The sequence below is a fragment of the Chiloscyllium punctatum genome, chromosome 1, assembly GCF_047496795.1.
Source record: "Chiloscyllium punctatum isolate Juve2018m chromosome 1, sChiPun1.3, whole genome shotgun sequence".
Classification (NCBI taxonomy): domain Eukaryota; kingdom Metazoa; phylum Chordata; class Chondrichthyes; order Orectolobiformes; family Hemiscylliidae; genus Chiloscyllium; species Chiloscyllium punctatum.
The window spans coordinates 165,801,936-165,827,503 of NC_092739.1; the positions used below are offsets into that span (position 1 = coordinate 165,801,936).

At 49.0% G+C, this 25,568-nt stretch overlaps 1 protein-coding gene across 2 annotated transcripts in view; it reads left to right on the plus strand.

The window, feature by feature from the left end:
* The window catches only part of shtn2 (shootin 2), a 69,064-nt gene that overhangs the window by 21,485 nt on the left and 22,011 nt on the right, over positions 1 to 25,568 (plus strand). For both annotated transcript variants that reach the window (XM_072580398.1, XM_072580407.1), the window contains 8 exons: positions 633 to 727; positions 1,894 to 2,050; positions 8,792 to 8,889; positions 10,698 to 10,779; positions 13,566 to 13,660; positions 17,904 to 18,050; positions 21,212 to 21,365; positions 23,215 to 23,347. In XM_072580398.1, coding sequence (XP_072436499.1) covers positions 633 to 727; positions 1,894 to 2,050; positions 8,792 to 8,889; positions 10,698 to 10,779; positions 13,566 to 13,660; positions 17,904 to 18,050; positions 21,212 to 21,365; positions 23,215 to 23,347 — 961 coding nt within the window. The remainder of the gene's footprint in view (positions 1 to 632; positions 728 to 1,893; positions 2,051 to 8,791; positions 8,890 to 10,697; positions 10,780 to 13,565; positions 13,661 to 17,903; positions 18,051 to 21,211; positions 21,366 to 23,214; positions 23,348 to 25,568) is intronic.

Below are 25,568 nucleotides of genomic sequence, written 5' to 3' on the forward strand. Positions count from 1 at the left end.
TGGTCTGCTTTACGTGTGACTCTAGACTCACAGCAAGGTGGCTAACTCTAAACACCTAGTCAGTCTCACACACAGACACACATGTATGCATGCACACAGACACATACATACACACAAACACACACACACTCTCTCTCTATCTCTCTCTGACACACACACCCCCCACACACAGACACAGACACATACACACAGACACAAACACACATGCACACTCTCTCAGACACACCCCACACACCCAGACACAAACACACTTTCTCTCACACACACACAAACACATACATATATACACATTCACAAACACTCCACACAAACACACACACACACACAAAGACACAAAGACACAAGCACACTCTCACAGAAACACGCACACTTTCGCACACACACACACACACACTCTCACACACAATTTTGCACACACACTCTCACACACACACACACTTTCACACATGTGTGCGCACACACACTCTCACACACACACACACTTTCACACATGTGTGCGCACACATACTTTCACACATACACACACCCTGAATGAATTTTAAACTACTCAGAAGTATCCCTCTGATAATGTAACCTGTGCAGTGTAATCCTGGTGCAGTCTCCTTCCTAACACGCTATCCTGTCTTTTACAGCTTCCATGGACCTGATTGCACAGCTGGAGGAGCTGGAGACACAGCTGGAGATAGAAAAAGCTTGCCGTGAGAATGCAGAAGTATTTGCTGTTAAGGTGCATTTTGGTATGAGGAGGGTCAGCAGAAATTAGACAACTCTAAAACTAGCATTGCAGCTACAGAGGGCTCTGTACACGCAGGCATCTTTGAAGGTAGCGGGAGGTAGTTACCAAACATTGGCTCAATTGATTGGTATATCGATGAGGCAAGAAGCTACATTAAACTGGATGTGATGGCCCAGTGGTATTATACCAAGAGTGTGAATCCAGAGACCCAGGTAATGTCCTGGGGACCTGGGTTTGAATTCCACCATGGCAGACAATAGAATTTTAATCCAATTAAAACAAAAATCTGGAATTAAGAGTCTGTTGATGACCATGAATCAATTATTGAGGAAAAACAAAAATCCATCTGGCTCACTCAGGAAGGAAACTGCCATTCTTGCCGAGTCTGGCCTACACGTGACTCCAGACCCACAGCAACATAGTCGGGTCTTAGCTGCCCTCTCGGCAATTAGGGATGGGCGATAAATGCTGGCCTAGCCAGTGATGCCCTCATCCCATGAATGCATAAATGAAAACACTTCCAAACCACAGGATAGGCCTCAATGGAGGGCGATAATCCATCTAGGCCTTGTACCTGAGGAGAGGGAGAGTGTAGGAGAGATTCGCCAGAATGTTCCAGAAACATGGCATAGCTAATCTAACAGCGGAAAAGACGGAGTGGAGATCTTTGATGGAGGTGTTGAAATCCGTGAGGGTTTTTGATGGAGCAAGTCAGGGGACATGTTGCCCAGGTCAGGGTAAGGGTTTATTGGGGTTCGGGGAATTGGAGCTGTGGATGGTTGGTGGTAACCAGAGTTACTTTAATCACATGACTTGTTATGATCCAGGATGATCTACCTGAGTAGCAGATTTAGCAATAACTCTCAACAGGGAACTGGATAAGACTTTGGAGGGGATGAATGTTCAGGGCCCTGGGGAAAGAATGAAGGGACAGAATTAGGTCAATAGCTCTCCAGAAGAGCAGGGATAGAGATGATGGGTTGAATAGCCTTCTCTTGCCTCCCCCCCACGTAAGATTCTATAAATGTAATCCAGGAGCTGAGTTTGAATGGTAGTTCCCGTGCTCTGTATATCATGGAGTTGAGTGTGGATGATGGTTTGAAGTTTTCCATGCTGATACAGGAGGGCTCTCTGCTTTCTTTCTGCACTTCATACAGCTGACCAAGGAGAACCGCAAACTCCAGCGCCTGAGCCTGGCTCTGCAGCCTGTCTGGGAGCAGCTGCCCACCGACATTACCCAGCTCGGCCTTACCGATGATGAAGCTGGTGATGCCATCACTGAGCCCAACTTACCGGACCCACTCCAGCTTCAAGGTGACACAGACCCACCCCCATTCACTGTGTTCAAAGGGCAAACATATCAACCTATTCCATCTGTGAGAGTGAGTCTGTGTGTGTGTGTTAGTGTATGTACTTAAATGCAGATATGTGTGTGTATATATGTGAGACAGAGTGTGCGTGTGTGGAAATGTGTGTGTAAGAGTATGTGCATGTGTGTGCGTATTTATATATGTGTATATGTATAAGAGAGAGTGTGTGTGTATGTGTGAGAGAGAGAGTGTGCACATGTCTGTGTGTATGTGTAAATCTGTGTGTGTGAGAGTGTGTGTATGTGTGTGACAGAATGTACATGTTAGTGTGTGTGTATGTGTATGTGTGAGAGAGAGAGTGAGTGAGAGTGTGTGTGTGTTTGAGTGAGTGTATGCATTTGTTTGTGTGTGTGAGTAACAGAGTGAGTGAGAGTGAGCGTGTGTCTATAAGCGTATCTGTATATATGTGAGAGTGAGTGAGTGTTTGTGTATATGTGTGTGTAAGACAGAGAGTGTGTGTGTAAGACAGAGAGTGTGTGTGTGTAAGACAGAGAGTGTGTGTGTGTGTAAGACAGAGTGTGTGTGTGTGTGTGTGTGTGTGTGTGTGTGTGTGTGTGATTTGATTTAATTTGATTTATTATTGTACCGACATTCAGTGAAAAGTATTGTTTTGCTTGCTGACCAGGCAAATCATACCTTACATAAATACATCAGAGAATTAGAACAGAATGCAGACTATAATGTTACAGCTGCAGGGAGAGTACAGAGAAACACCAACTCTAGAATATGAGAGATCCATGCATAAGTCAGATAACAGCAGGAAGAAAGGTGAACACAAGGGTAGTGTTCATATTACTGCACAGGGTCCAGCACTCAGGCCCTGATTATTTCCATTGGTGACAGGGGTTTAATGTTCCATTATTGAAATAAATGTGAACTAAAGAGAAATGGACGAATGAGTAACTACCAGGCTGTCATTTTAAAACAAAACATTCAGGGAAGGACCTGGCCATCCTTATCCTCTGTGGTCTACATGTGACTCCCTCCCCACAGCAATGTGGATGGCTGCAAATTGTTCTCACACAGTGGTTGCTCCAAAATGCTATCAAGACAGGCTGCTCTGGTTTGAGGTGACATGAAGATCGGTGGAGTAGCAGAAAGCATAAGGGACTGTCAGAGAATACAGGGGAATATAGATAGACTGGAGAGTTGGGCGGAGAAGTGGCCGATGGAGTTCAATCCAGACAAATGTGGGGTGATGCATTTAGGCAAGACTAATTCTAGAGTGAATTATACAATGAATGGAAGATCCTTGGGAAAAGTTGATGAGCAGAGAGATCTGGGAGTGCAGGTCCATTGTACCCTGAAGGTTGCTGCACAGGTGGGTAGAGTGCTCAAGAAGGCATATAGTATGCTTGCCTTCATTGGATGGGGTATTGAGTATAAGAGCTGGCAGGTCATGTTAAGATTATACAAGACATTGGTTCAGCCACATTTAGAATACTGTGTACAGTTCTGGTCGGCACATTACCAAAAGGATGTGGACGCTTTGGAAAGGGTGCAGGGAAGGTTTATGAGGTTGTTGCCTGGTATGGAAGGTGCTAGCTATGAAGAGAGGTTGAGTAGGTTAGGTTTGTTTTCATTAGAAAAAGGGAGATTGAGGGGAGACCTGATTGAGGTTTACAAAATCATGAAGGGTATAGACAGGGTGGATAGAGACAAGCTTTTTCCCAGGGTGAAGGATTCAATAATGAGAGGTCACGCTTTCAAGGTGAGAGGTGGAAAGTTTAAGGGGGATACACGTAGCAATTTTTGAGGTATTTTAGGTGCTGGAGGTGATTTTCTCGAATTCCAGGAGCAGCAATTACTGTTTTATATGCTGATACGTGGTTTTGGAACTTTGAAAAAAAAGTCAAAATAACAACAGTTTAACAGGGAGAAGAGCAGACAAAGGAAGCACATGGTGAGGACAGTGCAGGAGAGAGAGAGCAAGACAACCTGTACAGTTACTGCCTTTGCTGTTTGAATTCGTGTGTCGCTGGACATGAGTGCATCTGGGAAAATTAACAAACTGTGAATTTCACAACTAATCTTGGAGGAACCGGTTTGGGTGAAGTTCCCAACACAGAATCAGATAAGTTAATTGTTGTTTTAAGTCTGTCCAAGAGAAAGGCTGTATTAGTGAGTACAGTGGGTTCTTTCTTGATTATATGTTTTTGGAGATAAATCTCTTGATAAACTTAAAATATAAGCCATAGCTATTAATTTAAGCTGGTGCAGTGTTTTGTCGAGGAATAAGACGGCGTTATTTTCTGGGTCTGTAGATTGTGAAGGAGCAAAAATGGCCTTTGCAGTGATATGTACTTCTTGTCAGAGAGTTTAAGGGTTACTGCGGATTATATCTGCCATAAATCATGTTGGATGCGAATCTTATCAGATCGAGTGGATTGGTTGGAGAAACAGATAGAAGTGATGAGAAAACTGCAACAGCAACAGTATTGATGGATGGCAGTTACAGGAAGTGGGGAAAGTCTCAGATACAGTCACATAGATGGGTTAACTCCAGGAAGGGTAAGAGAGGTCGGCACCTAGAGCAGGAGTCTTTTGTGGATATACCCATTTCAAACAGGTATGCTGTTTTGGAAAATGTAGGGGATGATGGATTCTCAGGGGAACGTAGCATGAACAGCCAAGTTTCTGGTAAAGAGACTGGCTGTAATGCAACGAGTGGTACGTCGGCTTCCAAGAGATCAATTGTGTAAGAGGATTCTGTAGTCAGAGGTACAGACAGATATTTCTGTGGCCAGCAGAGAAAAAGCAGAATGGTGTGTTGTTTCCCTGGTGCCAGGATCAAAGATGTCTCAGAGAGGGTGCAGAATGTTCTCACGGGGGAGAGGGGCCAGCAGGAGGTCATTGTCCACATTGGAACCAACGATATAGGAAGGGAAAAGGTTGAGACTCTGAAGGGAGATTACAGAGAGTTAGGCAGGAATTTAAAAAGGAAGTCCTCAAGGGTAGTAATATCGGGATTACTCCCAGTGCTACGAGCTAGTGAGGGCAGGAATAGGAGGATAGAGCAGATGAATGTATGGCTGAGGAGCTGGTGTATAGGAGAAGGATTCACATTTTTGGGTCATTGGAATCTCTTTTGGGGTAGAAGTGACCTGTACAAGAAGGACAGATTGCACCTAAATTGGAAGGGGACTAATATACTGGCAGGGAAATTTGCTACAACTGCTTGGGAGGATTTAAACTAGTAAAGTGTAGTGAGGAAAGAGATCAATCTGAGACTGGTACAGTTGAGAACAGAAGTGAGTCAAACAGTCAGGGCAGGTAGGAACAAGGTAGGACTAACAAATTAAACTGCATTTATTTCGATGAAAGGGGCCTAACAGGGAAGGCAGATGAACGCAGGGCATGGTTAGGAACATGGGACTGGGATATCATAGCAATTACAGAGACATGGCTCAGGGATGGGCAGGACTGGCAGCTTAATGTTCCAGGATACAAATGCTACAGGAAGGATAGAAAGGGAGGCAAGAGAGGAGGGGGAGTGGCATTTTTGATAAGGGATAACATTGCAGCTGCACTGAGGGAGGATATTCCCAGAAATACATCCAGGGAAGTTATTTGGGTGGAACTGAGAAATAAGAAAGGGATGATCACCTTATTAGGATTGTGTTATAGACCCCCCCAATAGTCAGAGGGAAATTGAGAAACAAACTTGTAAGGAGATCTCAGCTATCTGTAAGAATAATAGAGTGGTTATGGAGGGGATTTTAACTTTCCAAACATCGACTGGGACTGCCATAGTGTTAAGGGTTTAGATGGAGAGGAAATTCTTAATTGCGTACAAGACAATTTTCTGATTCAGTTTGTGGATGTACCTACTAGAGAAGGTGCAAAACTTGACCTACTCTTGGGAAATAAGGCAGGGCAGGTGACTGAGGTGTCAGTGGGGAAGCACTTTGGGGCCAGCGACCGTAATTCTATTCGTTTTAAAATAGTGATGGAAAAGGATAGACCAGATCTAAAAGTTGAAGTTCTAAATTGGAGAAAGGCCAATTTTGACGGTATTAGGCAAGAACTGATTGAGGGCAGATGTTCGCAGGTAAAGGGACGGCTGGAAAATGGAAAGCCTTCTGAAATGAGATAACAAGGATCCAGAGAAAGTATATTCCCGTCAGGGTGAAAGGGAAGGCTGGTAGGTATAGGGAATGCTGGATGACTAAAGAAATTGAGGGTTTGGTTAAGAAAAAGAAGGAAGCATATGTCAGGTACAGACAGGATAGATCGAGTGAATCCTTAGAAGAGTATAAAGGAAGTAGGAGTATACTTAAGAGGGAAATCAGGAGGGCAAAAAGGGGACATGAGATAGCTTTGATAAATAGAATTAAAGAGAATCCAAAGGGTTTTTACAAATACATTAAGGACAAAAGGATAACTAGAGAGAGAATAGGGCCCCTCAAAGATCAGCAAAGCAGCCTTTGTGTGGAGCCTCAGAAAATGGGGGAGATACGAAATGAATATTTTGCATCAGTATTTACTGTGGAAAAGGAGATGGAAGATATAGACTATAGGGAAATAGATGGTGACATCTTGCAAAATGTCCAGATTACAGAGGAGGAAGTGCTGGATGTCTTGAAACGGTTAAAAGTGGATAAATCCCCAGGACCTGATCAGGTGTACCCAAAACTCTGTGGGAAGCTAGAGAAGTGACTGCTGGGCCTCTTGCTGAGATATTTGTATCATCGATAGTCACAGGTGAGGTGCCGGAAGACTGGAGGTTGGCAAATATGGTGCCATTGTTTAAGAAGGGCGGTAAAGACAAGCCAGGGAACTATAGACCGGTGAGCCTGACCTCAGTGGTGGGCAAGTTGTTGGAGGGAATCCTGAGGGACAGGATGTACATGTATTTGGAAAGGCAAGGACTGATTAGGGATAGTCAACATGGCTTTGTGTGTGGGAAATCATGTCTCACAAACTTGATTGAGTTTTTTGAAGAAGTAACAAAGAAGATTGATGAGGGCAGAGCAGTAGATGTGATCTATATGGACTTCAATAAGGCGTTCGACATGGTTCCCCACTGATTAGCAAGGTTAGATCTCATGGAATACAGGGAGAACTAGCCATTTGGATACAGAACTGGCTCAAAGGTAGAAGGCAGAGGGTGGTGGTGGAGGGTTGTTTTTCAGACTGGAGGCCTGTGACCAGTGGAGTGCCACAAGGATCAGTGCTGGGTCCTCGACTTTTCGTCATTTACATAAATGATTTGGATACGAGCATAAGAGGTACAGTTAGTAAGTTTGCAGATGACACCAAAATTGGAGGTGTAGTGGACAGTGAAGAGGGTTACCTCAGATTACAACAGGATCTGGACCAGATGGGCCAATGGGCTGAGAAGTGGCAGATGGAGTTTAATTCAGATAAATGCGAGGGGCTGCATTTTGGGAAAGCAAATCTTAGCAGGACTTATACACTTAATGGTAAGGTCCTAGAGAGTGTTGCTGAACAAAGAGACCTTGGAGTGCAGGTTCATAGCTCCTTGAAAGTCGAGTCGCAGGTAGATAGGATAATGAAGAAGGCGTTTGCTATGCTTTCCTTTATTGGTCAGAGTATTGAGTACAGGTGTTGGGAGATCATGTTACAGCTGTACAGGACATTGGTTAGGCCATTGTTGGAATATTGCGTGCAGTTTTGGTCTCCTTCCTATCGGAAAGATGTTGTGAAACTTGAAAGGGTTCAGAAAAGATTTACAAGGATGTTGCCAGGGTTGGAGGATTTGAGCTATAGGGAGAGGCTGACCAGGCTGGGGCTGTTTTCCCTGGAGCGTCGGAGGCTGAGGGGTGACCTTATAGAGGTTTACAAAATTATGAGGGGCATGGATAGAATAAACAGGCAAAGTGTTTTCCCTGGGATCGGGGAGTCCAGAACTAGAGGGGAAAGATATAAAAGAGACCTAAGGGACAACTTTTTCACACAGAGGGTGGTACATGTTTGGAATGAGCTGCCAGAGGAAGTGGTGGAGACTGGTACAATTGCAACATTTAAAAGGCATCTGGATGGGTATATGAATAGGAAGGGTTTGGAGGGATATGGGCCGGGTGCTGGCAGGTGGGACTAGATTGGGTTGGGATATCTGGTCGGCCTGGACGGGTTGGACTGAAGGGTCTGTTTCCAGGCTGTACATCTCTATGACTCTATGACTCTGAGTACTTCACACAGAGGGTGGAGGGTGTCTGAAATGCGTTGCCAGCAGAGGTGGTAGAGGCAGGCACGGTAGATTCATTTAAGATGTGTCTGGGCAGATGCATGAGGAGGTGGGGAACAGAGGGATACAGATGCTTAAGAATTGGGTGACAGGTTTAGACAGTAAGTTTGGATCGGCCCAGGCTTGGAGGACCTGCTCCTGGGCTGTAAATTTTCTTTGTTCCTTGTTCTTTGTACCACCACTTACTCCGGGTGAATCAGGGACAGGCACTGAATGGTGGACTTGCAAAGTGAGGCTCCTCTCATTTAATGATAAACTCTTCATATTTAAGCTCTGTTTACATAGTCTCCCAATGGCAGAGTAGGGTTGAAGACCTGAATGACCTGCTCATGCTCCCATTCCTTACCATCAAGAGGGAACGGAAGAGCAGTCGGGTCTTGAAAGGTTCTGGAATGATCTGCGAGGTTATAAAGTCACAGTGTATTATCGATAGTGCTCTTACCCTCATTGACCCAGCTGTTACTGTAACGTCAGAATTTCAGGAAACAATCTCTCATCTCGTCGAAGAAAAGAAACAATTGGACAACAAGGTACAGGAACTGGACAGCCAACTGGTGACATTAACAGAACAAGTAAGTGTTTGCAAGGCTGAATCTCACCTGAACCAGACACCTGTGACTGCATCAGGATATCTCTCAATGTGTATTGGTGCTGTGATGGAAGCTTTGCTGAGAACACATTGGGAACAGGCTCCCAACATAATGACCCCTTCTCGTACTGAAATTCACACCAGTCCATTACTTCTCAATGGACCCAAATGCCTTCCCATTCACTCCCACTCTACACAATCCCAATGGACCCAAACCCCTTCCCATTCACTCCCACTCTACACAATCCCAATGGACCCAAATCCCTTCCCATTCACTCCCACTCTACACAATCCCAATGGACCCAAACTGTTTCTTATTCGCTCCCACTTTAGCCAATCCCAAGGGACGCAAACTCCTTCCCATTCACTCCCACTCTACACAATTCCAATGGACCCAAACTCCTTCTCATTCATTCCCACTCTACACAATCCCAATGGACCAAAACCCTTTACTACTCACTCCCACACTACACAATCCCAATGGCCCCAAACCCTTTCCCACTCATTTCCACTCTACACAATTCCAATGGACCCAAACTCCTTCTCATTCATTCCCACTCTACACAATCCCAATGGACCAAAACCCTTTACTACTCACTCCCACACTACACAATCCCAATGGACCCAAACCCTTTCCCACTCACTCCCACTCTACACAATCCCAATGGACCCAAATCCCTTCCCATTCACTCCCACTCTACACACTCCCAATGGACTCAAACTGTTTCTTATTCGCTCCCACTTTAGCCAATCCCAAGGGACGCAAACTCCTTCTCATTCACTCCCACTCTACACAATCCCAATGGAACCAAATCCCTTCCTATTCCCTCCCACTCTACACAATCCCAATGGACCCAAACCCTTTCCCACTCACTCCCACTCTACATAATCCCAATGGACCCAAACCCCCTTCCTATTCACTCCCACTCTACACAATCCCAATGGAACCAAATCCCTTCCTATTCCCTCCCACTCTACACAATCCCAATGGACCCAAACCCTTTCCCACTCACTCCCACTCTACATAATCCCAATGGACCCAAACCCCCTACCCATTCACTCCCACTCTACACAATCCCAATGGAACCAAATCCCTTCCTATTCACTCCCACTCTACACAACCCCAATGGACCCAAATCCCTTCCCATTCACTCCCACTCTACACACTCCGAATGGACCCAAACTGTTTCTCATTCGCTCCCACTTTAGACAATCCCAAGGGACCCAAACTCCTTCTCATTCACTCCCTCTCTACACAATCCCAATGGACCCAAACCCTTTCTCATTCACTCCCACTCTACACAATCCCAATGGACCCACACTCCTTCCTATTCACTTCCACTCTACGCAATCCCAATGGACCCAAACCCTTTCTCATTCACTCCCACTTTACACAATCCCAATGGATCCAAACTCCTTCTCATTCACTCCCACTCCATACAATCCCAATGGACCCAATCCCCTACCCATTCACTCCTACTCTACACAATCCCTTGTGCCAATCAGCCTGTGGCTCAGAAAGTAAATCAAAAAGCTTCAGAGTGTCCAGATGTATATAGAAATTCAGTTCTCTGCAGTGGGTTGTCTGGTTGGAGTTCACCACCCTCTCAGCAGACAATATTATACAATCATACAACATTCCAGGAGAGGCCATTTGGCCCATTCTGCCTGTGCTGTGGATCTGTGTCAGGAGAATATTCCTGGAATACTTGGGCCAATGGCTTACCTTTGTTTCCACTGGGGTCTCGTGTAAAGGTGTATTCTGATTGGTCGTTAAATGCCTCACTGTAGATGAAGAAGGAGCACTCTGAGAAGATGGGTCTGCAGAAAGCGCTGGAGAAACAGAGCAAGAGTTTACAACGGTTCAGTGAAGGTAAGAGTTCACTTCAGGAAGCTGGGACTGTTTTGACATTGGTTCTTGCCCAACATCCCAACCTCAATCTCTGTCTGTCTGACTGAACCATACAATGACAGATAGCAAAGGCCCTTCGATCCATCGAGCCTGTACCACCAAAGTTACGTGATGTCTGCACCCATCCTTCCTCCCAGTACTTTGCTGGAACACTGCGACACTTCAAGTGCACATCCAGAACTTTCTTTTAAAGGTTGTGAGGTTTCCTGCCTCAGCTTCCTTGACGGTGCATTCCAGGTTCCAAGTGAAGTGGGAGATGGCACGGGGCAGGGTGATACTAGGCACGTGGACACACAAGATAGCCACTGAGCCATCAGTTGGCCACTTGACACAAAAGATGGCCGCCGGACTACAATATGGAGAGAGACAGCAGGCACTGCTTGGGGCCACCAGAATGTCAGCCCAATACACCCACAACCCAGTTGATTAGTTTAAGGCAGGTGGGGGAGAGAATGCAGATGAGTAATGAACGCTGCCCGCCCAAGTGTCTGGGTCCAGCCAATACCTTTGATAGAAATGCTAACAGCTTAATACAGACTCAAAACAGAGTGATAAAAGCCAGGGCTGCAGTAATTGTGCTCCTCAGGAAGAGCGATTAGCGCCCATTATACAGCAATGGACTTCCGCACAGACATTGAAACTGACAATGTCTACGTTGAAACTAACCACAACCGCGCTGAAATTAACAAAAGCTGCGCTGGAACTGACAAAGGCTGCATCAGAACTATGAACGATTCTGCAATAATTACCCTAAACAAACCATGTTACAGAGACAATAATCTCATCACTGACCTATTGTATCATAAAATGTATAAAAGTTTCTCGACATGTGCTCTGGGTCGAGAGACGACCCGCAGCTGCCCACTGTGCTGTTGGTGTCTTTTTCTCCCTGGACCTCCGGTATTTCCTTGTGCAATAAACTCTGTTGTTGAACCCTGACTCTGACTCTGAGACTGGTGATTTTCCCCACAACACAACCCACCTTCTGAGGGGAAAGGTCTTCCTTAACTCCACTCTGAAACTCCTACCTTTCAGTTTAAAATTACACCTCCATACTATCGACCCTCCAACTAAGGAGAGTACCTGCTACCAATCCACCCTGTCTATACCCTATGTAATCGTATACACCTCAATCAGATGCTCTCTCTGATGCCAAGAGAACAATGTGATCTTATCCAGCCTCTCTTCATCTGCTCGACCTCAGACAACATCCTGTTGAATCTCTTCTGCACCTCCTTCCATAACAATCACATCCTTGTTATAATGTGGTGACCAGAACTGCGCACAGTGCTAAAACTGTGACCAAACCAAGGTTCTGCCCAGTTCCAACATAACCCCCTGCTGTTACAAACTTTGCCACAACTGATAATCCTTCATTCCTTCATTTCTTTCTCTTTCTCTTTTTCTCTTACTGACTTTTTCCTTCTTTCTCTCTTTCTCTCTCTCTCTCTCTCTTGCTTTTGTTCTCTTTCCTTCAGTAACACTTCTCTGCAGAAGTTCTGAGAGACTCAGACATGCTCTTCTAACGGAGGCACAGGAAGTTCACATAAAAATAAAGAACTGCAGATGATGAAGATCTGTGACAAAAACAAAAAGTGCTGGAGAAACTCAGCAGGTCTGGCAGTATTCTGCGGAGAGAAACAGAGTGAGGTTTTGAGTCCAGTGACTCTTATTTGGAACTGGATTTGAAACTTGGAATATTGCATACATGTTCTGATCACCACACTACCAGAAGGATGTGGACGCTTTGGAGAGGGGGGCAGTAAAGGTTTACCAGGATGTTGCCCAGTATGGGGGCTTTTAGCTATGAAGGAAGGTTAGATAGACTGGGTTTGTTTTCACTGAAACTCAGAAGATTGAGGGGCAACCTGATAGAAGGTTATAAAATTGTGAATGGCGTGGATAGAGAGGAAAGGGAGAGGCTTTTTTCCCAGGGTGGAGGGGTCAGTTACTAGGGGACACAGGTTCAATGTGTGAGGGGTGGAGTTTAAAAGAGATGTGCGAGGCACGTTTTCACATGAAGGGTGGAGCGTGTCTGGGACACACTGCCAGGGGAGGTGGTGGAAGCAGCATTCAGGAAACACCTGGACCAAAACATGAACAGGAAGGGAATGGGGGAATCCTGTAAGGGAAGATAGTTTTAGTGTGGGAGGGCAAAATGTGTCAGTGTAGAAGGGCCGAAGGGCCTGTTCCTGTGCTGTATCGTTCTTTGTTCTTTGGTTCTCACCACAGATATTGCTGTACCTGCTGGGTTTCTGCAAAAAGTTACCATGCAGGTTACATGGCATTACTCTGTATCATAGCATGTGACCTAAGTGGCGAAAGCTCTCAGACGCCATCTTAACTTGAGTCACATGACATGTCAATGGAAGCATGCTACTCTTTATACTCCCTTATCTTAAGTTAACCTACAGAAATTGAAACTTAACATTAGTCCAGACAGTGATGTGACTGAATCTATAATGTTTATAATAACAATAATGAATTGTGATAAAAATTTGTTGGATCTTTCATTATATACCCACTTTCTAGTTTCTAACGTAATGATGGGTAATACAAGTATCACTGCTAAAGGTAAATGTACCCGCTCTGTGGGCAAACACACATCATTCTCTATTCCCCTGCCCACCACCAAACTCTCTTCCCAAAATGAAACCCACCCCCCCGTCACCCCCCACATCAACAAGGGGGCATAACAAGGTGAAGCGTTAACGTGACTAATGTTGACATGATTCTTCTCACCACAGTCTCCACACAGGTGACCCGTGAATATGAGGACCTCAGGCAACATCTGCAACTGGAGCAGGATCTTCGACAGCAGGCAGAGAGCTACGCCCATCAGGTCAGTGAGTGTAAAATGTGAGGGAGAGGGGAAGGGGAGTAAAGTGTGAGGGAGGGGGAAGGGGAGTAAAGTGTGAGGGAGGGGGAAGGGGAGTAAAGTGTAAGGGAGAGGGGAAGGGGAGTAAAGTGTAAGGTAGAGGGGAAGGGGAGTAAAGTGTGAGGGTGAGGGGAAGGGGAGTAAAGTGTGAGGGAGAGGGGAAGGGAGTAAAGTGTGAGGGAGAGGGGAATTAGAGTAAAGTGTGAGGGAGAGGGGAAGGGGAGTAAAGTGTAAGGGAGAGGGGAAGGGGAGTAAAGTGTGAGGGAGAGGGGAAGGGGAGTAAAGTGTAAGGGAGAGGGGAAGGGGAGTAAAGTGTAAGGTAGAGGGGAAGGGGAGTAAAGTGTGAGGGTGAGGGGAATTAGAGTAAAGTGTGAGGGAGAGGGGAAGGGGAGTAAAGTGTGAGGGTGAGGGGAAGGGAGTAAAGTGTGAGGGAGGGGGAAGGGGAGTAAAGTGTAAGGGAGAGGGGAAAGGGAGTAAAGTGTAAGGTAGAGGGGAAGGGGAGTAAAGTGTGAGGGTGAGGGGAAGGGAGTAAAGTGTGAGGGAGGGGGAAGGGAGTAAAGTGTGAGGGAGAGGGGAATTAGAGTAAAGTGTGAGGGAGAGGGGAAGGGGAGTAAAGTATGAGGGAGAGGGGAAGGGAGTAAAGTGTGAGGGAGGGGGAAGGGGAGTAAAGTGTAAGGGAGAGGGGAAGGGGAGTAAAGTGTGAGGGAGAGGGGAAGGGAGTAAAGTGTGAGGGAGAGGGGAATTAGAGTAAAGTGTGAGGGAGGGGGAAGGGGAGTAAAGTGTAAGGGAGAGGGGAAGGGGAGTAAAGTGTAAGGTAGAGGGGAAGGGGAGTAAAGTGTGAGGGTGAGGGGAATTAGAGTAAAGTGTGAGGGAGAGGGGAAGGGGAGTAAAGTGTAAGGGAGAGGGGAAGGGGAGTAAAGTGTAAGGTAGAGGGGAAGGGGAGTAAAGTGTGAGGGTGAGGGGAATTAGAGTAAAGTGTGAGGGAGAGGGGAAGGGGAGTAAAGTGTGAGGGTGAGGGGAAGGGAGTAAAGTGTGAGGGAGGGGGAAGGGGAGTAAAGTGTAAGGGAGAGGGGAAAGGGAGTAAAGTGTAAGGTAGAGGGGAAGGGGAGTAAAGTGTGAGGGTGAGGGGAAGGGAGTAAAGTGTGAGGGAGGGGGAAGGGGAGTAAAGTGTAAGGGAGAGGGAAAGGGGAGTAAAGTGTGAGGGAGAGGGGAATTAGAGTAAAGTGTGAGGGAGAGGGGAAGGGGAGTAAAGTGTAAGGGAGAGGGGAAGGGGAGTAAAGTGTGAGGGTGAGGGGAAGGGAGTAAAGTGTGAGGGAGGGGGAAGGGGAGTAAAGTGTAAGGGAGAGGGAAAGGGGAGCAGTAAATCCGAGCAGCTTATATAGTCAGCGTAGAATTGCTCTCTCTGGTGTCATTTCATCTTGTCACAGGAGCTCGTGATATAGTCCTCGCTGATGTCATTCCTGGACAGATAGAAATGAAATCTGAAAATTGACATCTGGCTTGATAGATCTTTTTTTGGTTTTCACGAAATGGTCTCTCATTGAAACAAAGGCATGTAATGCTGCTGACTCAACAATTTTAACAATTAAACTGCAGTTTATTATCCAAACAAAATGAAACCAAACTGGAGTAAACTAAACTACTTACATCTAAGGAGCAGGAGAAGCACCATTTCGGGTATAAACCCTTGGTCAGGGCCATTCCTGATGAAGGGCTTATGGCCGAAATGTCGATTCTCCTGCTCCTTGGATGCTGCCTGACCTGCTGTGCTTTTCTAGTACCACACTCTTGAGTCTGATCTCCAGCATCTGCAGTCCTCACTTTCTCCTACTTACATCAACATAAATTTGATGAAGTTGAAAAGTGTAGTAAATAACAATCCCAATAATTCCAATGCACTCTTTTCCAATACGCACATCAGAGGGTATGACTTTCCCACGTCTTGAGCTTAATTTAACTGTGGCTTTACATCTTGAAAATATGCAGCCTCTTCCTGGAGCTTTCATGGAACTGAGCTTAGACTTTCTCAGCTTCAAACATTTCCAAAAGCAAGTAATACTCACAAGTCTAACCAAAGAGTTCTTGTCTGGAACTTTTAAACTAAACTCCTGTTTCTTAATAGTCTAATACTGCCTCCCTTGTCAGGAGCAACTATTTTACACATCCAGCTTCAGCCAAGACTTCTGCAAAGATCCTCATACTGAAACTAAAAAGCTTTGCTTTGCTGTGTTCCCCCATTCCACAAAATACAATCCAGAATTCTCTGTCTGAAAATCTCATGGAACACATTGTTTACCTTGTTCAGTCTCCCAATGTAAGCAATTTTTCATTAGCTGCCGCTGAAAAATCTCTCACAGATTAGATTAGATTACTTACAATGTGGAAACAGGCCCTTCGGCCCACCAAATCCACACCAACCCTCCGAAGAGCAACCCACCCAGACCCATTCCCCTACATTTACCCCTTCACCTGACGCTACAGGCAATTTAGCATGGACAATTCACCTGACCTGCTCATCTTTGGACTGTGGGAGGAAACCGGAGCACTCTGAGGAAACCCACGCAGACACGGGGAGAATGTGCAAACTCCACACAGAGTTGTCTGAGGCGGGAATCAAACCCAGGTCTCTGGCGCTGTGAGGCAGCAGTGTTAACCACTGAGCCACCGTGCCGCCCCTGAATCAACGAAAGTCACCATAGTCACAGAAATTCCTCAAAATTAATCAGACACAGAAAACCCATATACCGCTAATTCAAAATTCCAAAATCCAAAATATGTTATATTAAAATATGTTACATATAACTGTGGTGCCGCCATAGTCTTACCAGACCAGAGGGCTGCCCTGTCATTAGACCTCAGGTGAGGGAAGAGGTTGAGAAGGAAAATCCTTCATGGTATCTCAAACCATTAGTGGGAATTGAACCCATGTTGTTGGCATCACAAAATACACACCATGTATCACACTACCAAGTCTAAAACTGAAAGGCAGAAACATTGCATGATGAACAAATGAAATACCAGTTCCCTTTTTGAAACTATTATTTTTCAACTTGTTCTTAAACCTGGCTAGATTTCTTGGAACCTTGTTTGAAGGCAGAGTGATCACATTCATCTCCAGAGGAATGGGACAGATTTTATAGATGCACCATAGAAAGCATTTTATCCGTATGGGTCACAGCTTTTTTGTATGGCCCAGGACCGGTCAGTGTGGACTTGCTGGGCCAAATAGCCTGTTCCCACACTGTAGGAATTCCATGAAACTATGGTTCTATGACCGTAAGAAAGTTGTTAGAGTTGTGAACACAGCCCAGTCCATCACATAAACCAACCTCCCATCCATTGACTCCACCTACACTTCGAACTGCCTCGGGAAGGCAGCCAACATCATCAAAGACCCCTCCCGCCCGAGATATAATCTCTTCCAACCTCTTCCATTGGGCAGAAGCTACAAGAACAGCCTCTTCTCCACTGGTATTAGACTTCCGAATGGACCTCTCAAATTTTAAATGTAATGTTGGTCTCACTCTCTGTGCACCTTCACTGCAGCTGTAAGATTATATTCCTTGCTCTGTTTCTATTACCCCAATACACTGTGTATGGTACGATCTGCCTGTATTTCATGCAAAACAAAACTACTCACTGTACCTCGGTAGGTGTGACAATAATAAATCAAAGCATCAAGATAACTCGGGGAGCTCGAGTTTCAGTGTAGTCTTGCCAGAAAATGGTACATTTTCGAGAACAACAAGAAAAAGTCCATTTGGCCCAGGCATTGTGCTACACAAGAGATTCCTGCTATCCCTCGTTGTCTTACCCGATCCACCCCCCAAGTCTCACCTGACCCCATTCAGTCTCCCCTGAACCCCCCCCCCTTTCAGTCTATTCCGATCTACCTCATCGGTTTATCTATTTCCTCTTAAATGTAATTCACTGATTCAGCACCACCCCCAGCACCCTGTGGTTCCACACTGAGGCCCACTGCATCACTCTTCCCACTCTCATGTGGAAGACGCCCAAGAGAGCGAGATCAGCAGAAGGTCTGGCCTTTACGTAGCGTGTGGGTGTGGAGAGGGACGGGGCAGAGTCAGGACAGGGAGCAGTTTCCAGACCTTCTTGTTTTACCCAGGCTGTGTTTCTTTCAGAGGGAAATTATTTCCTCTCAAATCCCTTCCTTCTCTCTCTCTCTTTCTCTCCCCTGGAGTTACAGATGGAGGTGAAGAAGCAGGAAGCCAATAGGCAGAGTGTAATCCTGCTGGCAAACGCCAATCCCAGCACACAGCTTCTCAAAGCCCTGGAGGAGGTAGCTCACGCAACAAAGGCCTTGGAGAAAGAGAGGTTCCAACACCAGCAGCAGGTCAGTCACCTGAAGGCTAGGACGCAGAGGGGGGTTATGTGTGTGGCTTCTCTCTGTCCTGCAGCCCCCCCCCCCCCCCTCAGTCTCTCCTCCTACATCCCTCCCCAGTCTCCCCCTGACACCAACGTTCCATCAGTCTCCCCCGACACCCCCTCAGTCTCTCCCTGACCATGACGTTCCCTCAGTCTCCCCCCGATCCCCCCTCAGTCTTCCCCTGATCCCCCTCAGTCTCTCCCTGACCATGACGCTCCCTCATTCTCCCCCTGATCACCCCTCAGTCTCCCCCTGATCACCCCTCAGTCTTCCCCTGATCACCCCTCAGTCTCCCCTGATCACCCCTCAGTCTCCCCCGATTACCCCTCAGTCTCTCTCTGATCACCCGTCAGTCTCCCCTGATCACCCCTCAGTCTCCCCCGATCACCCGTCAGTCTCCCCCTGATCACCCCTCAGTCTCTCCCTGATCACCCCTCAGTCTCTCCCTGACCATGATGCTCCCTCATTCTCCCCCTGATCACCCCTCAGTCTCCCCCTGATCACCCCTCAGTCTCCCCTGATCACCCCTCAGTCTCCCCCGATCACCCGTCAGTCTCCCCCTGATCACCCCTCATTCCCCCCGGATCACCCCTCAGTCTCTCCCTGACCGCAACATTCCCTCAGTCTCCCCCTGATCACCCCTCAGTCTCCCCCTGATCACCCCTCAGTCTCTCCCTGATCACCCCTCAGTCTCCCCCTGATCACCCCTCAGTCTCCCCTGAGCACCCCTCAGTCTCTCCCTGATCACCCCTCAGTCTCCCCTGATCACCCCTCAGTCTCCCCCCTGATCACCCCTCAGTCTCCCCTGATCACCCCTCAGTCTCTCCCTGATCACCCCTCATTCCCCCCTGATCACCCCTCAGTCTCCCCTGATCACCCCTCAGTCTCCCCCGATCACCAGTCAGTCTCCCCCTGATCACCCCTCATTCCCCCCGGATCACCCCTCAGTCTCTCCCTGACCGCAACATTCCCTCAGTCTCCCCCTGATCACCCCTCAGTCTCCCCCTGATCACCCCTCAGTCTCCCCCTGATCACCCCTCAGTCTCCCCGATCACCCCTCAGTCTCCCCCTGATCACCCCTCAGTCTCTCCCTGATCACCCCTCAGTCTCCCCTGATCACCCCTCAGTCTCCCCCGATCACCCGTCAGTCTCCCCTGATCACCCCTCAGTCTCCCCCGATCACCCGTCAGTCTCCCCCTGATCACCCCTCAGTCTCTCCCTGATCACCCCTCAGTCTCTCCCTGACCATGACGCTCCCTCATTCTCCCCCTGATCACCCCTCAGTCTTCCCCTGATCACCCCTCAGTCTCCCCTGATCACCCCTCAGTCTCCCCCGATCACCCGTCAGTCTCCCCCTGATCACCCCTCATTCCCCCCGGATCACCCCTCAGTCTCTCCCTGACCGCAACATTCCCTCAGTCTCCCCCTGATCACCCCTCAGTCTCCCCCTGATCACCCCTCAGTCTCCCCTGAGCACCCCTCAGTCTCTCCCTGATCACCCCTCATTCCCCCCTGATCACCCCTCAGTCTCCCCCTGATCACCCCTCAGTCTCTCCCTGATCACCCCTCAGTCTCCCCTGATCACCCCTCAGTCTCCCCTGATCACCCCTCATTCTCCCCCTGATCACCCCTCAGTCTCTCCCTGATCACCCCTCAGTCTCTCCCTGATCACCCCTCAGTCTTTCCCTGATCACCCCTCAGTCTCTCCCTGACCATGACGCTCCCTCATTCTCCCCCTGATCACCCCTCAGTCTCCCCCCGATCCCCCCTCAGTCTCTCCCTGATCACCCCTCAGTCTCTCCCTGACCATGACGCTCCCTCATTCTCCCCCTGATCACCCCTCAGTCTCTCCCTGATCACCCCTCAGTCTCCCCTGATCACCCCTCAGTCTCTCCCTGATCACCCCTCAGTCTCCCCTGATCACCCCTTAGTTTCTCCCTGATCACCCCTCAGTCTCCCCTGATCACCCCTCAGTCTCTCCCTGATCACCCCTCAGTTTCCCCCTGATCACCCCTCAGTCTCCCCTGATCACCCCTCAGTCTCTTCCCGACCTCTGACCCCCTCAGTCTCCCCCGATTACCCCTCAGTCTCTCTCTGATCACCCCTCAGTCTCCCCCTGATCACCCCTCAGTCTCCCCCTGATCACCCCTCAGTCTCCCCTGATCACCCCTCAGTCTCTTCCCGACCTCTGACCCCCTCAGTCTCTCCCGATTACCCCTCAGTCTCTCTCTGATCACCCCTCAGTCTCTCCCTGACCTGTACACTTCCTCAGTCTCCCTAACCACCCCCTGTCTCTCCATGATTCCTGACCCCAGTCTCCCCCTGACTGTCCCACAGTCTCCCTATGACCTTGACACTCCCCCAAGCTCCCTCAGTCTCTCCCTGACCCCTGAAACCCTCAGTCTCCCCCGATCACCCCTCAGTCTCTCCCTGACCCCTACGCTTCCTCAGTCTCTCTAATCACCCCTGTCTCCCCATGACCCTTAACACCCCTGGGCATCCCCCTGACTACCCCTCAATCTCCCCATGACCCCAACGCTCCCACAGTCTTCCCCTGAGTCCCCTTAGTCCCTCCCTGACCACCACGCCACCCCACCCTCAGTCTCCCTCTGACCACCTTCCGTTTCTCCCCTGATCCCTGTGTCAGTTGGCCCACTGACCCCCCAAGTCTCTCCCAGAATACCCAGTCTCTCTTTCTGACCCCTGACGCTGCCTTCCCCGCCCAACCCCACCCCAGTCTATCTTTGACTCCTGACCTGGTCTGGCCACCATGTGACTCCAGACCCTCAGCAATGTGGTTAGCTCTGAAATGCCCCCTGGGCAATGAGGGATGGACAATAAAAGCTGGCGTAGCCACTGATACCTACATCCTGGCTGTAATTTATGGTGCCCTGAGGATGTGACAGGTGGCTATACAAACACCTCATTCTGGAAGTCACTTGCAGGGTTGGTGGTGAAGACAGAAACAGTGGCAATGAAGAGTGGAGAAGCTGTGGGTAAGTGGGATTGTAAGCCTGGCCTGATGGAGAGGGTCACTCCCACTACAGAGAGCTCAGGCCTGTCTCAGCAGCCACCTCACAGGCCTCTCACAGTTTGGAATGCAGTGCCTGATTTACCTTCACTGACAGGTCCAACAGCTGCAGAAACAGATTGAGGAATCAAATTCCAAGCAGGAAATCGACCGTCTTCAGGTGCTGCTGCAGTTAATGGAGGATGAGAAAGAGGAGATGGGGATGAAATTCATGGAGGCTGAGAGGAGGAACGCAGAACTGGAGTCTCAAGGTCAGAACAATGTTCATACCACTCTGGTTATGGTTCACACGTGTCCCGGGGGTGTTCGATGAGGACAGTGTAGAGGGAGCTTTACTCTGTATCTAACCCCGTGCTGTCCCTGTCCTGGGAGTGTTTGATGGGAACAGTGTAGAGAGAGCTTTACTCTGTATCTAACCCTGTGCTGTCCCTGCCCTGGGAGTGTTTGATGGGGACAGTGTAGAGGGATCTTTACTCTGTATCTAACCCCGTGCTGTCCCTGTCCTGGGAGTGTTTGATGGGGACAGTGTAGAGGGATATTTACTCTGTATCTAACCCAGTGCTGTCCCTGTCCTTGGAGTGTTTGATGGGGATGGTGTAGAGGGAGCTTTACATACTTTACCAGACAGTGTAGTTCGGAGTGTAAGTTTAGGAGCTGTGAGGTAATGGGGAACAGTACAGAAAACTAATCCTCTCTGTGCTGGATCTTCTCTCTCCTGGTGGGAGATTTATTCAGCAAACAGTTGATTGTAAAGCAGATGAAAAGTGTGGTGTTGGGTCTATGGTGATAAACAAGGACAGGGTGGAACCATTCATTCGAGTTATTGTTTTGGGCTCGGTGACCCTTAAAACCATAGACTCATAGAGCCATAGAGATGTAGAGCATGGAAACAGACCCTTCAGTCCAACCCGTCCATGCTGACCAGATATCCCAACCCAATCTACCCCCTCTAAACCCTTCCTATTCATATACCCATCCAGATGCCTTTTAAATGTTGTAATTGTGCAGGCTCCACCACTTCCTCTGGCAGCTCATTCCGTACACGTACCACCCTCTGTGATAAAATCTTAAACTGGGTTATGCAGTGTATTAGATCGAAGTAGGGAATTTAGTCAGCTTCGTAAGTAAGATTTATACATTTGTTCCCACTCGGGAGGTTTGCTGATGTGACTGGAAATGTGGCCCTGTAAAACTGCAACTTGCCTGAACTGGAAATGACTTCTGAGGTTTCCCTGAAGCTGGGATCTTGCTAACAATGTACCAACAAGGAGCAGCCCTCCGAAAGCTAGTGCTTCCAATTAAACCTGTTGGACCATAACCTGGTGTTGTGTGATCTTTAACTTTGTCCACCCCAGTCCAACACCGGCGTCTCCAAATCATGTACCAACAGACAATGCCGGTGGGGGTGTGGTGGGGTGGGGTGGTGGGTTGACCTCAAGGCTGCGCGGGAAAGCACAAGCTCTGGGAAGGAGAGAGGGTGACCCCCACAGAGTTAGCTAAGAGGGATGCTAGGTCCTGCTGCTGGTTTGGATTGTTTGAGTCTGTCTGAAGCAGAGCATCTCAGAATTCCAGTAATGTACTGTCTGCGTGACTCGCAGTGCAACAATGGACCGCAGAAATAGCTGAGATCCCTTGCTCAGGGCTGAACTGTGTTTCAGGCTTTCTCTGGAGTGGGTGCCCTCATAACGTGTTGGCAAATAAAACGATAGTTCATCAGATTTCTGATTTCCAGCGTGCGCAGTTGTTTGAGCTTTCTTTTTGAGAAACTCCGGGAGATTATTTCGTAAATTAATCCACCAGTTTCACCAAGTTTAAATTGCCCCATCTGCCACTAGCATGGGTCACTGGATGACCAGTTCAGCTGTATTACCACCACCCTGTCAGATTATTCATCAAACCATGGCTTCAGAAACCCCAGAGTAAACGTTAGGAAGACTTGAGTGACATGGCTGTTTCCATAATGTCACCTGATAGTATACAATATTATTCACGTGGAGTCAGTCAGGGGAAAGGTCAGGGTCAGCGACCATCTGAAACCATGCTCCGGTCTCACTGAGTTGAGCCTGAAATGTATCTTCGTTCCGATTCCTTTGTTTCCAGTGAAGGAGCTTCAGGAGAAGCTAACAACAGCTGAGGGAGAAGTGAAGGAGGATCCAATGGGACATCCCCTCCCTCCACCTCCTCCTCCACCTCCACCTCCACCACTGCCTCTTCCACATCAACCATTCACTAAGTAAGTATCAGGCCGTGCCTGGCCAACACCACAAACCTCTCACCCTCCACTTCCCACTCTACGACCTCAGTCTCCCTCAATTCCCATCATCCTCTCAACTCACTCCCCTCCTCGACTCACTCCCCCTCCTCAACTGACCCCCTCCTCAACTCACCCCCTCCTCAACTCACCCACATCCTCAACTCACTCCCCCTCCTCAACTCATCCCCCTCCTCAACTCACCCCCCCTCCTCAACTCACCCCCTCCTCAACTCACCCCCCTCCTCAACTCACTCCCCCTCCTCAACTCACCCCCTCCTCAACTCACCCCCCTCCTCAACTCACCCCCTCCTCAACCCACCCCCTCCTCAACTCACCCCCCTCCTCAACTCACCCCCTCCTCAACTCACTCCCTCCTCAACTCACCCCCCTCCTCAACCCACCCCCTCCTCAACTCACCCCCCTCCTCAACTCACCCCCTCCTCAACTCACCTCCCTCCTCAACTCACTCCCTCCTCAACTCACCCCCCTCCTCAACCCACCCCCTCCTCAACTCACTCCCCCTCCTCAACTCACCCCCCTCCTCAACTCACCCCCTCCTCAACTCACCCCCCTCCTCAACTCACCCCCTCCTCAACTCACTCCCTCCTCAACTCACCCCCCTCCTCAACCCACCCCCTCCTCAACTCACCCCCCTCCTCAACTCACTCCCTCCTCAACTCACCCCCCTCCTCAACTCACCCCCTCCTCAACTCACCCCCCTCCTCGACTCACTCCCCTCCTCGACTCACCCCCCTCCTCAACTCACTCCCCCTCCTCAACTCACTCCCTCCTCAACTCACCCCCTCCTCAACTCACTCCCCCTCCTCAACTCACCCCCTCCTCAACCCACCCCCTCCTCAACTCACCCCCCTCCTCAACTCCCCCCTCCTCAACTCACCCCCCTCCTCAACTCACTCCCCCTCCTCAACTCACTCCCTCCTCAACTCACCCCCCTCCTCAACTCACTCCCTCCTCAACTCACCCCCCTCCTCAACTCACTCCCCTCCTCAACTCACTCCCTCCTCAACTCACCCCCCTCCTCAACTCACCACCTCCTCAACTCACTCCCCTCCTCAACTCACTCCCTCCTCAACTCACCCCCTCCTCAACTCACCCCCCTCCTCAACTCACTCCCTCCTCAACTCACCCCCTCCTCAACTCACTCCCCCTCCTCAACTCACTCCCCCTCCTCAACTCACCCCCCTCCTCAACTCACTCCCCCCTCCTCAACTCACTCCCCCCTCAACTCACTCCCTCCTCAACTCACCCCCCTCCTCAACCCACCCCCCTCCTCAACTCACTCCCCTCCTCAACTCACTCCCCCTCCTCAACTCAACTCCCACTCAACTGACACCCCCACCTCAACTGACCCCTCCTCTTCAACTCAACCTCTCCTCAACAAAGTCCCGTCCTCAACTCAACCTCTCCTCAACTCCCATCATCCTCTCAACACATCCCCTCCTTAATTCACCGACTCCACAACTGAGCCCCTCCTCAACTCACCCCCTCAACATTCACGATCTTATCTCACACTGCCCTCTTTGTTCAACTATGCCCACTGTCTGACTCTTTCCTCATTTTCACCTCCCTCATTTTCCCCCTCCCTCACTCACCCACTCACCCACTCCCACTCTGTCACTCTCCCACTCCTTCACTCTCCCACTCCTTCACTCCCACTCCCTCACTGTCCACTTCGTCACTGTCCACTCCTTCACTCTTCCACTCCCTCACTGTCCCACTCCTTCATTGTTGCTCCCTCACTCTCCCACTCCCTCACTGTCCCACTCCCTCACTGTCCCACTCCCTCACTGTCCCACTCCTTCATTGTTGCTCCCTCACTCTCCCACTCCTTCACTCCCACTCCCTCACTATCCACTCCCTCACTGGCCCACTCCCTCACTGCCTCCTCCTCCCTCTCCACTCCTCCCCACACCCTCGGTCCTCCCCTCTCTCTCCCCCTCTCTCCCCCTCTCTCTCTTTCACTCTCTCTCTCTTGCCCCCACACACCCTCAGTCCCCCTTCTATCTCCCGCTCCTCCCCACTGTTTCCCTGGTTATGGGAGGTGACCTTTGACCTTCCTCATGGTGATGCTGCCTATCCTCGGCCTGTCTCCTGCTCCAGTTTTCTTCCTCATGGGAGGCCGCCGTTGGCTGTGTTTTTTGGTGATGTGTCTGTCCTCCTGATGAGAGTGTCTTTCCCC